The 15,277-nt window shown below is 45.2% G+C and overlaps 1 protein-coding gene across 1 annotated transcript in view; it reads right to left on the bottom strand.

Moving 5' to 3' along the window:
• Positions 1-1,484: 1,484 nt before the first annotated feature.
• NEK6 (NIMA-related kinase 6) overlaps positions 1,485-15,277 on the bottom strand; it is a 37,427-nt gene continuing 23,634 nt past the window's right edge. The window contains exons 7-9 of the mRNA XM_008948247.1: positions 11,679-11,773; positions 5,910-6,023; positions 1,485-2,168 (exon numbers count right to left, since the gene is read on the bottom strand). Coding sequence (XP_008946495.1) covers positions 2,058-2,168; positions 5,910-6,023; positions 11,679-11,773 — 320 coding nt within the window. The 3' untranslated portion in view covers positions 1,485-2,057. The remainder of the gene's footprint in view (positions 2,169-5,909; positions 6,024-11,678; positions 11,774-15,277) is intronic.

The following is a 15,277-nucleotide window of genomic DNA, read 5'->3' as shown; positions in this document are numbered from 1 at the left end:
ATACTGGACTCTTTTTCTTTTTTTAAACAAAAGTGTTTATTTTGTAAATAATTTTATTTATCTAAAAATGCACAATTGCAAAAAAAAAAATTACCTCTTGAAATACATTTACTTATAAGCACTAATAAATTTTATGTAGCAAGAAAGGGACCAGACTTCTCAAGATGATGCTCAAATTTAAGCTGAGCTTCCTTGGAAGCCGAAGATCCTTTCCCGTGTTACACCACGAGGCACAGCACAGCCCTCCCCTGAACGTGTAGCTGCCACCGTGGCTTAAAGGAAATCTGCAGTGGAACAGTGACAGTCTTAAATCTAAGGGCTGCTAAAGAAGCTGGGTATAAATTAAACAAGGTAGCATGGGAATGTTGGAAGCAATTTGGTGCCTCCGCTACATTCTCATGCTGATTTGAATTTTCTGAATCTCTCATGAGAGCAGCAGGCTCTACTTTCTGCTGAGAAGACTCAGGAAAATGGCACCTTGCATTAATGATACCAACATTATTCACAGCAATTAATAGCTTTTCTTTGCTACCCTCCCATAAATATTTTTAAATCTGATGGGAAGTAGTTGAAGATGGCACTGCAGTTTTCCTTTAAGTAGAGCAAATTAGGTTAAAAATTCACTAAAAGCATATATATGTAGGTAACCCTCTAACCCTAACCTTATTTCCAAAATATTAAGGACTGTATGCTTTTCTTAAGGAAAGAAACCAGGCACAGGCTGCATCTGAACGGCCGCCCCCAGCCCAGCACGGTGGCATCAGCCGCCGCACGGAAGCGGCGCCGGAGCAGCGCAGGTGAATTCATTCCCCCACTGTCACCCTCAGGAACATCAACTGCAGCCCCGCTCCTCTGAAGAGGCAAATGAAATGGAAACACTTGAACGTGAATCCACGTTTGTTCCTAAAGCAGTGATTGTTTCTCATCGACAGTAATGAAACATCATTGATTCAATGAATGAATTTCGTTGGTTGACAATTTTCATGTAGTTAAAGAAGGTGACTCCTTCAGATCAGGTTGAGATTTTATAAAAATTCACATTCTCTAAATTAGCTTTCACAGTTCAATAGATGGGGGCTGATCCTTACGTAGAATTGGACACACAAAGCATTTTACTTCTTTTTTAGAAGTTTTCAGAGTTTAAAACACTGCTTTGCTTCAGGCTTACCTGTAGTACCTAATGTACTACTGACCGGGCAGAAGTATCTTCACCAAATTCTAGTTGGCTTAGATAAACACTGGTTTTTAACAAGAACCTGTAGTCTAAAAAGAGTCACGCCAAACAGGAAAAAAAGTTTAAAGAAAAATTACTTGCAGAAGCAATGCTTGTTTCGGGTTTGTTTGGCATGTTTTTCTTTTTTTTTTTTTCCCCCAGATACCTGCTTAACTCACCTCATCGGCTGTAGCCAAGTTACCAGATAAATCAGCAAAATACTCACTCTAAATTTTCAATTAAAAAAAAAATATCTTGAAACAATTACATTCCCACCCCCCAACCCTTCCCAGTTCCTAAGTCTGAAGAGGAGGGAATTAATAAAAACACAGAAATGGCTGCTTTAAAATATACGAAGTAAAAACTGAATTTGCTATTAACCATTTGCAGAAGAGGCAAAGCAGCAGTTATACAAATTACACAAAATCTACTGTAATTCTTACATTAGTATAAAGTGATTTCACTGAAGGAATTATTTCAATATTTCACATTACAGTTAAGATAGAAGGGCGTGTCAATGCTCTGACACCCCTTTAATATCATCTACCCTAGATTACACACAACAGTTTTAAGAAAGGACCCTTAAATGATCTACATCTGTAACATGTTATTTGCCTTAAAAAAACAAAAAAAAATCACTTGCAATACCTCACAGAATCTTCACGTTAAAGCATGACCACCTTGTAAGAGTCCTTGTCAAATAACCTGCAGAAATAATGGAGCATCTTGCTACGAGTGCTCAACCCTCTCACTTGTGTGACTAGGCACCAGTCGGTTTCATCTGAGAAGAAAAGATTTCAAGTAAGACTGAGCTGTGCTGGCTTCTCGAGCGTGTCCGGACGCTTCATGTGCTGGAGGTCCAAACATGCATTTGTTTTGCTATTTGGTGCACGTAACCAATGTCAGGTCTCTGATCTGGGTCGGGGTATATGCACATGCTGACCAGCTCCCGCAGCTGAAAGACAGGAAAACGTGTGCAAACATGAACAAATCACTGGTTTCCTCGTGGGAAAGGGCATGGGAACGATTGTCTGATCACTGGAGCCCAGGACAGGAGCTGAGAACCTCTCCTGCAGATGTTCCTGCCAGACTGCAGGCACACCTCTGTCTGTCCCATCCCATCCTGTGTCCCCCAACCCTAGGATGACCAGGAGAAACCATTCCCACCAACCCTTCGGCACTGGAAGTTTAACCCTTCCACAGAACCTGGCGGATTTTACACCATCCTTTTGATGTTTTAGTAGCAGATACACACCTGGGGGTTCCCTGGCCAGCTCTAGAGATTGCAACAACCAACCACCTCTGATCTTACTCCTGACACTGGACGTTTCACAGCTGCTTTTCATATACTTTTAATAAAAATATTTTTTTCTGGGAGATTTTTGATTCACTTCAGAGAAGCAGAGCAGAGATGACCAGCAGCATGCACCCAACAGGAGCTCAAAGCACGGGACAGGGCAGCGGGCGGGTGGAGTGGGGCCGGGGAGCACCCAGCGGGTGCACCCAGAGCCCGGGGCTGGAGGGCCCCTGCAGCACGAGCGAGAGGGAGGCCAAGGAAGGAAAAACAGGCTCGCTACCGGGACTCTGACTGAGCCAACAGGTTTTAAGGGGTCTCTGAGGAAAGGAGGAAGGACAGGGAGGGTTTTAAAACCCTGTCCTGAACAGACCTCTGCTGTACCACAGCCGCACTTCCCTCCCCACACCAATCCCTGGGAACAAGGCAATTCCAGGTTTTGGATGCACAAACAGAACTCGTGTATTTTAAGACACTGGTGCACGGCTGCCAAATGCCAGTGCTTCCTCAAAACCTCTGTGAAGGAGAGACTGGTCATTGATTATGTTTAATAAATAAAATGCGGATGGGCTGAAGTCTCCCCACCTTCCAACCCTCTTTATTGTGCACATGAAAGATTGTAGCTTTTAATTATACAGACACTGAAAGCTGCTCGTACCCCCGAGGCACCGGGAGAAACAGCCTTGAGCCTCTGATCTTCTCACATCCCCCCAGTAGCCACAGTGCCAATTATTTTAATGGTAATTAAAAGCACGACCATGCAGCTCGCAGGCGCCGGCTCCAGCGGCAGCACTGGGCACACGGGCGGTGCCAGCCGGGCCGGAGCACAGCCCCTGGGCACGCCGGGGCATGCGGGCAGTGCCAGTGGGCAGCGCCAGTGGGCAGTGTGCAGAGAGCAGTGTGGTCCTAAGCCAGAGAGGCCCCAGCCCCACTGCCTGCCCCGGCCCCACGGCCTGCCCTGGCTCCTCTCTCCTGACTATGGTGACTGAATCCATCGCAGCACAAGGGGTGCTGCCTTTGCAACCCTGACACCTCAAAGATTTAACAGGTACCTCAGCCCTGATCTGCCACAAAACACCCACGAGCAAATTAAAATGTTTCTAAAGCTCTGACCAGAGCCTGCACTATCAGTACAGTCTGTCCAACCAGCAGCTGTGCTCCCATGTCAATACCATGCTGAAACACAGCCCGGGAACTTGTGTCCTCTATCAACACCAGGACAGCTCGGGCATGTCACCATCATCTACAAGGCACCAGTGGACCAAACCTTGACAAGCATCGCCAACCAGTATCTCCAGTTACCAGCAAATTTGTTCCCAATATAGGAAAGTAATCCTGGCTGGAGTCACAGCTCCTCCTCTGCTGCAGGCAGCACACCAGTGGGTTGGGGAGGATTTGGACTGGTTAACCACACCAGGCTATGGAGAAGAGGATCATTGTGAAAGGAAAGCCCATGAGAGCAGGCACTCATCAGTGAACATTCTGCCTTATCCACCTAAAACAGTGCTGCAACTAGAACACTCTTGTGATCAGCAGTCAGCCTACAGCCGAAGCTTCACTGTGAGACTGCACTGCTGAGGTACAGGAAGGACACACCGATGGCTCCAGAGCATCACTGGAAACTTCAGGAGCGTGGCCAGGAGAGATCTTCACCCCTGCCCTTGCTGGGAGGGTGCAAAGGCCTTACTGAGCTCCTGCACGACCCACAGCCTGCAGCAGTGACAGCACTAGAGTGGCTGCAAAGACTCTGCGCCTTCCATCTAAAGCAGAGACATTTGCTCTTGAAGGAAAACACTCAAGTCCAGACCAAGATGACCACCCACCCACCCGCTGCAGAACAAATTCTTTCTGGTGCCATGTGCTGCTGCAGGCAGCTGCCTCTACACTCCAACCCCACCTGCACGGTTCACCCAGCCTGGCTGCCAGGAGACACCAACACCCCTTCCCCTTTGGCTGTCCACGCCAAGAGCATCTGAGAATCCAATCTTTAAAAGCACGTCCTAAATGGAGTGTTGTTTGTGGCAGAATCATGTTCTAATATTCGCAGAATTGAAGATCTTTGTGGTTTCAGTGAGAAGCAGCAGCTAATGCAGCACGCTGAGCCACAGCCAAAGGCACAGCCCTCCTCCGACTCTGCCGAGCGCTCTGTTCCTGGTGTACGAACACCATCTGGAGTCTGGTTCTCCAGGACCCGGCGCCTTTGAGCTCTAAACCATCCTTCTCACCCCGGATTGTATCACTACACTACACACACTCTTTAGCACTGCCAGAGGGAAGCAAACAGACAGTAATTGTAAAGACAGGAAACACATCTGTCAACTTACACTACTTCCTGCTGCCAGGAGGCATATCCTGAAACACGCTGCAGCAGCCTGGCAAGCGGGGCGCGGGGAGCCAGGACTCGCTGCTACAGCAGCTTGGGGAGAGAAACACTTTACATTCACTTCTCCAGAGGAGTTATCAAATCAGCTTTTGCACGAATTACTCAGCAAGTGAAAAACAAAGTAAAATGTAAAATGTGTGCTGCAGGGACCCTCTCAAGGTGGAGACCAGACGGCCTGCTGCCGGCTGTGGACAGATTTCCCTGCATCCTGCTTCTTCTCAGAACTCTGAGGTGGAATACAACAAAAGAAAACTCCCAAAGGATATGGTGAACATTTAAAAATTACATTAACCATTTCCATTCAAATAGAAGGCAACTGTAACTGAATGAGGTAAAGAAAACCAGCTGGTTTGCCTAAGTTAGGGGGAAAAAAAAGACAAAACAAAAAACCCCAAACCAGCTCAAAAGGCCCTGAACAACACGTGTTTGCAGCTGAAGTGAAACAACGTCGAGTGAGCATGCACTGTAGTGATTTTTTTAAAAAAATACACTCCAGTTCAGCTACAGCTCTGCATCCCTCACTTTCACACACACAGAGCCCAGACTTCACAAAGCCCTCATGCAGCTGCTGAATAGATGCTTGCCGCATTAAACTGAAGAGCTTTTCTCCCTCTCTCTTTCTTAAAAAGCATCTTTCTCCCCATGTTACACACTGAAGAATTCAAACAAAAATTCAAGCGCTGTTTTATGGTTATGTTATTTTAAGGAAGAGGAAGTGAAGGAGAGAGGGCTTTCCCACGGTTCCTTGTTGGTTTTTGCCAGCATCACAGATTTTCAGTTTCAAAATATCCCCCACATCAAGAAATCTTCTCTGTCCTAATTGAGCTTGTCTATATTCAGACCTCACAACGATCATTTCCTCAGCCAGTCCTCAAGGCAGCCAGGACACTCTGGCCACCTCCTGTTCTGCCCTGGATATGGGGGGGGCTTCTCCTTCCAGGTTCCCTCTCCCCTGCACAGGGAGGAACTTCACTGCATCAATCCCTCCACGTTCCCCTGCAAAAATGCTCCCCATTTACCTTTTCAGAATAATGTTCAGCTGGGAGAGGTGGGTAATCACATTGCTCTATTTTTTGGCAAAGAGAAAACAGGTTCATTTTATCTCCATAGAAAGGACTCTGAAGAGCTGCCATCTGGAGAGGAAAAAAAAAAAAAACAGGTAAGATTTCAGAAGTGCAAAGGATTTAATAGCTCTCAGTACTGCTGATCTGCAACAGCAAATTTTGTTCTTTGACAGCGAGCAAGTGACGTTGTTGCTCTTGGAGACTGTCCACAGCCAAAGCTTCCCCGAGATCACACCACGCTGTGCTGGCGCTCAAGTGGGAGCAAGGGGAGCTGCTCCTGTCCCCGTGAAAGATGTGGTGGTGCCGGCCCTGCCCTGCTCTGGCAGCATGGCCCTGGGCTGGCAGCACTACGTCCCTGCCTCTGTGCAGAGTGACCTGTGACCACGACACACGGCCAGCGGGCAGCACCCGGCCAGCACCCAGCCTGCAGAAGTCTGTGTCTTCCTGTCACTGTGACACTTTCTGCCCAAAGTGTTTCCGATGTAGAATTGCCTCTATAGACCCAACATCCCACAGGGACACAGAACAGAAGTACCTCTTTTAGAAACACCCAAGAAATAGGCTGTTTGGACCATAGGACAATCAGTTAGGAGCCAGCTGGCTCAAAGATGAATATGAAAACCTCCATAAACACAATCATCTCTAAAATGTAGCAGCTTTTCTGTCTTTGATAACATCACTGTTTCAATCTTCCTCAGCTACAACCATGTTCATGTGCTCTCTGGGACTGGTAGATTTTTTTGATAGCCTGCTACAAAGAAGAAATGGATCATTTTTGGACATTTAGCTACCTAGAATATGAAGAAACTTATAAATGAGCAATGTACGGCAGCCTTTAAAAAAAAAAAAAAAAAAAAATTACCTCAAAACAAACATCCCCTCCTGGCAGAAATCTGCTATTTAGAAAAGAGTATCCCAGGCAGATTTCAGAACCAAACTACTGGAACTCTTCCTAATCAATGTGGTTTTTTTTCCCCGTCTCTCAATTCTGCTTTACGAATCCAGTAGTTGCATCTCCAAAAACATGACAGATGTCTGAAACAAACAGGCTGGTTGCACAGCAAGGAGAGCACGATGGAAGACTCTGGATGGGGAAGAATTCCTTCCAGCACATGCAGAGACTCCTTACAAAGGTATGTTTATGTTATACTTAAGTCTCAGGAAGGAAATTGCATCTTTGTGTTTGGAAAACCCTTTACTCTAAAAGTTCTCAACCAGGAGGTCTGAACAAACCACGAGCCTCAGAAAAACCGCCGTAACCACACGGGCATTTGTGAACTTGGAAATGTGGCTGAAGCTGTATCTGTCAGAGGCACACACGACGTGCTCAGCACCTTCCCTCTCAGCTTCCCCCAGCAGGACCAAGCCCAGCAGAGCCAGCCATGGCCCATCTCTCCAGGCTGCTGCTCAAGTGCTGCCCTCACTGCCTGTCAGAGGCAGCCCGTGCAGCACAGCGATACCTCCTCCTAATGAAGCACCACTGGGTAATTGTGGATATCATCCACTCTGTTTAGATCTTTTTAAACCATTTTGCTACAAGCTGCATCAAATGGCAAGCTTTTCATACTGAGGGCAGCTGAAGTTGATGCTTCTCACTGTGGCTTTAATAGGAGGTTATTTGATGATTATTAGTCTCCTGCTCATTACCCTGCGCTGTGAAAGCCATCTAAGAACGCTGTCTTGTTGCTGACACACACAGCAAGCTCCCAGCAGAATTAAAAGAAGTCAATACTAGATCCTCCACTCTATTATCCTGCAGTTAGGAATCAAGATTGATGGATTATTAGTGATTTGGTGACAGACAGGCAGTGTTGATTAGGGCAGGCAGTGAATGGCTGGGCTCAGGCAGGACTTCCAGGGGCCCGGTGCAGAGACATCCCCGAGCGGGCTGCACCCGGGGGTCTTACTGACACCTCATCACCACTGACACATGCCCAACCATTAAGCAATGAAGGACACATCAAGATAAACCATCCTTGGTTTAAATCATAAGCCTATCTTTAAAATAATTTAGTTACTATGTTTTTTCTTGCTTATTTGCAAGACATTGGTTACTCTGAAATTAGTGAAAACCTGCCTGGGGTCACCTTGTACGAGACAACCATGCAGAGGGAGAGGGGTCCTGAGCCATTACGAGAAGTAGCAAGACATACTCTGGACAAATCTCCAAGGTTATCTTCTCAGTTACCACCAGACTAAAATATTTTTCAGGACAGACATCCAGAGCAGTTTATAAACAGCAATACAGAATACATGAAGGTACCCAAATTACACTGGAGGACACAACAGACTGAGAACACAGCTTCCAAAAACATCTCAGCAAATTCCAGGGTTGTTCAGTTTTCTGTTGTGGTTCCTGTACCACAGCTTGAGATATTTGCTGTGCTAGTGACATTTACTGTGCTTTGCTGCAGGCTGAGATAGGAGAGGAGTTACACCTTTAACAGCCACACAGAGCAGCGGGGTGGGGAAGGGGCACACTTGCACCTCTTTGTGGTTTCACCACTATCACCAGTGGCAACATTAGGCTGCTCCTCACAACCCTCCAGACGTGAGGCTGCAGAGTTGCCTGGCCAGCTTGTGAATGGAGCCCCAAGAGCTGGGCAAGAGCCCTGGCAGACCTGTGCTTGTGGCCTTCTGGAAGTTTTTGACGGGAAAAAGGTGAAGCTGTATCACCATTATCTCATTACTGTCATAACAGTAACAGGCAAATCAGTGGGGAAAAAAAATTACTGACTCCAATTAGAGACTCTAATCTCTAATTAGAGATTGACAGCAAACTGCTCTCAGTCAGTTACAACAAAACCAGAGAGCCCAGCATGCAAGATTGTTCCAAGAAAAGCACTAATGGGTGTATTAGGGAAGGCATAGAAGGCAAACAAGGGTTAAACAAGGTTTCAGAGATTTCAATACAAACATCAATAATGCCAGTAAGGTTGAAAGGAGGTTTTCAATTCCCATTAAGTTTTCTTTCCAAGTCTAGTTAAGCAGTCACGTACAGAAGAGGAGGAAGAGAAAGGAAACACCGTGGTGTTTTGGGGTGGTAAAAGCAGGGAATTAAAATGGAAAGAGGTAGTACACACATTCTGACTGAAACAGTCAGGTCTGTGGGGTCATGACCACAGGCGCTCCAGATCTCTCACTAACAACAGTTTGTGATGCTACGTTGGGGTTTGCTCCTGACATTTTGATTAGAGCAATTACTGCAGGACAGCCAGATCTCCATTTAAAATGACCACCCTGCAGTATGACTGGTTAAAAAATGTATACACAGGAATCACTGTTAGTGTTTAAATTGATCGTCTTGCCAGAACTGCTGAAGTCATTGCTTATAGCTATATTCTGGGAATTAACAACTTATTTTTATCCCCTCCAAGTTATCTTGCTGACAGATATCTACAGGAAGCGAGGGATGAAGACAGTTACTACTATATTGATAAGATTTAATAAAAATCACTGTATGATTATCAATGTCAAAGTTAAGTGGTGCTATGTGGCATCACATCCCAAACCCCTCAATGTTCCCTAAGTGGATTCCAGTGGACACGCGTGTCTCTGAAGGCAATTTGTACATTAAATCTCTCTGCAGCTTATCTACACAATCTATCTAGAGAAATATCAGAAGTGACTCACAACCAAACAAACATTGCTTCCTTACTTCTAAGCCAAATGGAAAAATGTTCTTGTTACAAGAAATTAGTGAAGATAAAATACAGCTCCTTCAAAGGCACATGGATTTGATTCTTAATTTTCCGAACTCTAGAAAGTTTAAGAAGTCAAGTAGCTGTTTATCTACAAAACTGGTAACTGCCCAGTCCTCCCTGGAATCTGCAAGATCCCACAGCTCCTGCTCACAAAGTTAAGCCTTACCTATGTAGGAAGTAAATTTAAAAATGCTTCACATGTTACTACAGTACTGCTACTCCTACCACAGAATTATGTTTAGTGAGCAATTAAGTCAGCTTCTTGAAATGTAAGGAGTACCAAGACTACTGTGCCATAAGGGGACCATATTGCCTGCAACAAAAACATATCTTAGCACAACGCTAAATATTTCTCTCTGCATAAATCTGGAATCCCATCTCCAGCAGAGCTGAGCCTCCGCAGCGCCGCGGAGCAGCCCCCGAGCCGTGTGCTGCAGCAGCAAACAGGTGCCAGTGCCCAACTCGGGCAACTTCGACCATTCCTGACAGCCCTGGAAAGTCCAACACACCACGGCAGGGCCAAAGCCCTTGACTCGGCACAGCCTCAACCTCAGGATTTCTCTCTAGGCCAAATACATGAAGTTTACCTGGAGCTGTTCGGCATAATGAATTACTGAGAGCTGCGGCTTCCTCCCCCCTGTTCCCACAGAAGAGTCTCACTGTGGAGATACAGACCCTGGATGGACACTGGTGGGGCTATAGAAAGAATGGACAGTTAAGGGTTTTTTCCCCCCAGGAGCATTTTCAGGGCCACACTCATGTCAGTAACCTTACCAGGGTTGCTGTGCTTTGCCAGAAGCAAAGGGCTGTTGGAGTCAAGCTGCCCAGGCTGCTTAAGACCCTTCAGCAGGATTTTATCCATTTCCTTCACTGAGTTCCCAGCAGCAACCTCCCTCAGCGAGGAATCGCAGCCCAGCACGTTCACCCCCTGCCAGCAGCAGTCAGCACCCAGGGACTGGCAGTGCCCCACGAGCACGGGGCAGGGGCCAGCACAGAGCTCCTGCTGGGAGGACTGGCATCATGGGGAAATGTGCTTCTATGCTGTCTCTTCCTAAAAGGCTTGTTTAATCAACTAGCTGAAGTACATGCTTAACTAACTTTTACGTCAGATGTGCTCACAAAAAATTGCATTTCTGTTTATTCTCTAATTCCATGTGGTTACAAGAAGTTGCAGTGAGAAGCAAAATGTCACCAGTTCACATAATGTATTGCCCAACGAGGATGTGAGCAACATTATTACAAACTATCCCAGGGATTTTTAATTCTCTGGGCTGGGATAAAAGCTCTCTCATTGTTGACATGCACTTTCACTTGAATTCAAACATGGGCACATCTAAAAAAAGATTTGATTATAAATGAGTATGAAACTGTTTAATACTCTTTGATCCCAGCTAAAAAAGAAATAGCAAAACTCAAAAGTACTGTTATAAAGTCAACAAGAATTTTAAGAATACATGTAAAAACCTTTAAGAAAAAGTTGCAGACCAAGTGTGTAGTTCATACAAAGCGTGCCCGCTTTCTATCTGTGTCTAGCCTAGAAGGCAATGTACAATCAGGAAAAAATCAAGCTATAGACTAATCAAGTTAGAGAAATAGATTTCATATTACATAAAAAGTATTTTTCTTTACTCAAAGCTCCAAGAATTCAACTGAACAAACCAGTAGCTTACATTCAAATGAATTTGGTATTTTAAAAACAAATGCAGTATTCAGGAGAAGCTATGAATACACTGCCCTACCGACAGCTCTGCTCAGAGAGGGAAGAAAGGCTGCAGTGAGCTGGTGTGTTTACATCCATAGCCTCAACATCTACTGTGACCTATAAATCAACTTGGTGCAAGCACTATGCTGTATGGCACAACCCCTTTGTTGTTCATGCTCAAAAGCACATGATGAGCACAAGAAGAGTTAACTTTTCATAAGGTTTCTAAAAAGCTCAAGTAAGTCTGACCTATTTGATTCCTGTACTGTACTGTGCAATTAAGACAAACTTGGGAAAAAAAAGTGAGAAGATACTTGCCTCATACAATAAACAGCCCAAAGACCAGATATCAGATTTAAAGTTATAGCCGTTTTCATGTATTCTTTCTGGGGACATATAGTATGGAGTTCCCACTGTAAAAAACAAACAAACAAACAAACGAGGAGTTATCGTCTTAAAAAGTGACTGTGCAACCTGTATTACACCAAACTAATGACTTCATTAAAGGATTAGGTTTAGCACAAATAGCTAAGAAGAGGAGACCAGCACAAAAACTGGGAAACAACTTGAGGTTTTGAAGGTGCAGAACCCAATATATCATCACATAAAGAGCTAGAGGACTACTGACCATTACGGAAAATAGCTTCTGTATTTCTGTAATTTGAGAAATGTTTTCTTCCCCTTCCAGTCTTCCTAGTACCTTCAGCGTGTCTCAGGCGGACAGAACAATTGTAAAGGAGCATCCTCCTTTGGTTCACTCAGCAGCTCTGCAGCTGCAAGTTAGATGTCATGGACGTCCTCTGCTAAAACAAGCCTCCTGTGACAGCCTATCAATTGAACGTTCACCTGACACACGCCGCACCAGCAGCATGACAGAGTGACTCAGAAATGACAGGGTACCCTTTTTAAGAGTTCAGGAGACCATTTACTGAAGCAGAGAAATGGAAGTAACAAGCCCAGCATCAGACAGGCATTCAAAAACTTTCTGAAAGAACCAAGATAATCATTCCAAACTTTAAAACACTGCTCCAACTTGCAGTCACGTCAGAAGCCATGGGATTTCTATGCACTTCCATAAGTCTGTATTTTATCAAAAGAAATTTACTCCAGCATTTTGGACAGAACTTACAGGAAATTATTAATAAATTCCTTACCTCAGAAAGGTTCTTTTTTAAATCCTAAATAAGTTTCAGTTGTGGTACTGAAAATACAAGACATCCTGGCAGTCTCAACTACATCAAATAATCCTCAGATACATCATTTATTGAAACATCCAAGGACTTTATATGCTCTCTTTTCTTCTGCTTCCCCTGCTTGCCTGTCCCCTGTCAATTTATTATATTTTATTTTATTTTTTTTGCTTTTGGCATTTGAGTGTATCCTTCTAATTAAAGACCTTTCCTCACAAGACGGCAAATGTTTAATTTGCCTGTAACATTCAGTTTACAATTTCTCCATTTGAAATGCTGACTGCAGACAGCTGGAAGACTAATAAGCAGATGAAGGATGGTGTTGGAGGTGGAGGGGGAAAACAGCCACCACCTTCCCCCCCTCCACATTTCTAAGGAGGGGTTTGCATGCTGCAGGAAACCAGTGAGTTTGGGGACAGAAAGCAACAGCCTTCCAAAAGGCAAAAATCACCCCTGCCAAGAGCAGAGATGACCCAGCACAGAGCTGCTGCCATCAGGGTGATATCTGAGCAAAACCACTTCGGGGGCTCTCCAGCTTCGACCACTCTGTGTATGTGTGAATTGAAATCTTAACTGCTCTCCTCTGTCCTCCAGAGGACCAAAACACAGGCCAGGACCCCTTTGATAAACACACTGCACAAGGCCTATCCTCACAGGACAGAAGCTATTTACAGCCCCAAAGAATTGACAACACAGATATAAACCAACACACAGAGGAAGAGGTCAACATGGGGCAGCACCTGAGGAGACAATACTGGTTCTCAGTGCATCACCACCTTAACCTAAGAGGAAGTTTGTTTTATTTCTCCAATTTCCAGCTTCTGTTACTTAGTCAAAATGAAATGTATTGATTTGAAATTCATCCTGTCAATGCTAATGTGTAATTATCCAATCCACTCCAAAGCATCCCCAACATCCTCCCTTATGTAGGTTTTTCTGCAGGGTAAAATGGGATCACGTTGCACCAGCTACTCCACTTACAATACTCGAAGCATTTTCTTTCTCTAGGGAGAAAACTATACAGCTTACCTCAAAACAAAAACACACCCCACCCCACCCCCAAACCAATACCATTCAATCTTTATTCTACATTTTTGTCATGCATTTGTACACCAAATCTTTGGATCTATTGGACCTCAGTAATTTTTAGTCAGAGCTAATCAGAAGTCTATAGTGTGAAATTAATGCTATGGCATCAGTGTGAAACATAAGACATTACAAGAATACATCTATAAAACTCCACTTAAAACAGAACAAGTAACCAAGAAATGGGACCACTGCCCTGACTGACTCATTTACTTGGTCACCCAGGACTTCCAGTTATCAGCTGCCCTAACTGAACTCAGCTTCTGCTTGCAGGTCAGTAACATTACTTTCAGTGGGAAGAGTACCCTAGTGAGAAATTACATTTTTGCAACTTCTATACAAACTACAACACAGGGAAAAAAGCACATGGGGATCATTACACTTCCATGGTCAGTAATGTCACATCCAGCCAAGGAACATGCCAAATTGACACTGTCCCAGATCTGGCTGGGTTTAATTGCCAGCGAAAGACCTCTATGGATGGATGAGACCAGAGTTCTGCTCATAGATCCTAACTCTTAACAGACTGCACGGAGTAACTTCACAGAACCCCACGAGCAGACAGGACTCACTCAAAGAGCCCAACCAGGCTTTCCACAGATCTCCCCCATGTGCACGCAAGATGCACACGATGGACAGCACAGCTCTCCATGTGGTTCCCACACATTTGGCAGATTTCAGTATGAGAACTGACTTGGTTGGAATAGCACTGACTCATTTTCCTGCTGAACATGCAGCTGCAGAAGAAACAGTGATTCATTAGGGGAAGTTCTTGAAGACAGTTCTGGAAGTCCCCACTGAGCACCAGTGGTTAAGACACTTTCCTGCCTTGTACTTCGCAGTGCTGCTGCTTTTCTCCAGTCTGCCAGGGGAGCTACTGGTGCAGCTGGAGCCGCAGCCATGGCAGCCCCTCACCTGCAGCGGGCCCGGGAGCTGGGCGTGGGCACACAGTGGCACCCAGCTGGCAGGAGGCAGCACCGAGATCAGTCCTGCTCCTGCTCCCCAAAGTCTTCGTGCTTCAGAGTGCTGGAGCCAGGGCTGGCCTCCAGCAGTAGCTGCTCTTCCAATCAGTTATTCCGGGTCGCTGCATGGCACGCTCAGAGCAAATAACGTGTGGGCTCTAAAGTTATGGCCTTGCCTTCCAGGTTAGCAGGGGTCTGCTTGGTGGGCTAAAACTGTCGTTTCAGATAATGCCTTAGAACGGCCTTCGATCAAAGCAGAACGACAAGGTTTGTCACACGGATGAGTGCCTTACAGCCCCTGTTTGATTTCCTGTGCATTAGCCTGTGCCATTACATTAATGGGTCTGTGGAGCAGTCCACGCCTGAGCTGATTTCGGGAAGTCACCTCGCACATTTACCTATCATTACTGTAGTGTTGTCAGCAAATGGACGAACAAGCAGGTCTCTGCGTTTCAAAACTGATGCATTAATTTTTAAATAACTGCCATGATAAAAGACTGACAGGACCAATTCTCTTTATGGTCTGTCCAGCATTACGTAGGAATCTCCCCTAATGAGCATTTTCTAGAAAACCGCACAAGGCTTCCAGTGCAATCAGCCAGGGCTCACCACTGCATTACATTAGTCAATTTGACAAGAATAGTCTAATCGGAGACTATTAATCAGAAACTTTCTTTGG

Source organism: Merops nubicus, unplaced genomic scaffold, assembly GCF_000691845.1.
Source record: "Merops nubicus isolate BGI_N331 unplaced genomic scaffold, ASM69184v1 scaffold24009, whole genome shotgun sequence".
Taxonomy (NCBI): Eukaryota; Metazoa; Chordata; class Aves; order Coraciiformes; family Meropidae; genus Merops; species Merops nubicus.
This window is presented reverse-complemented; position numbering and strand designations above follow the sequence as displayed.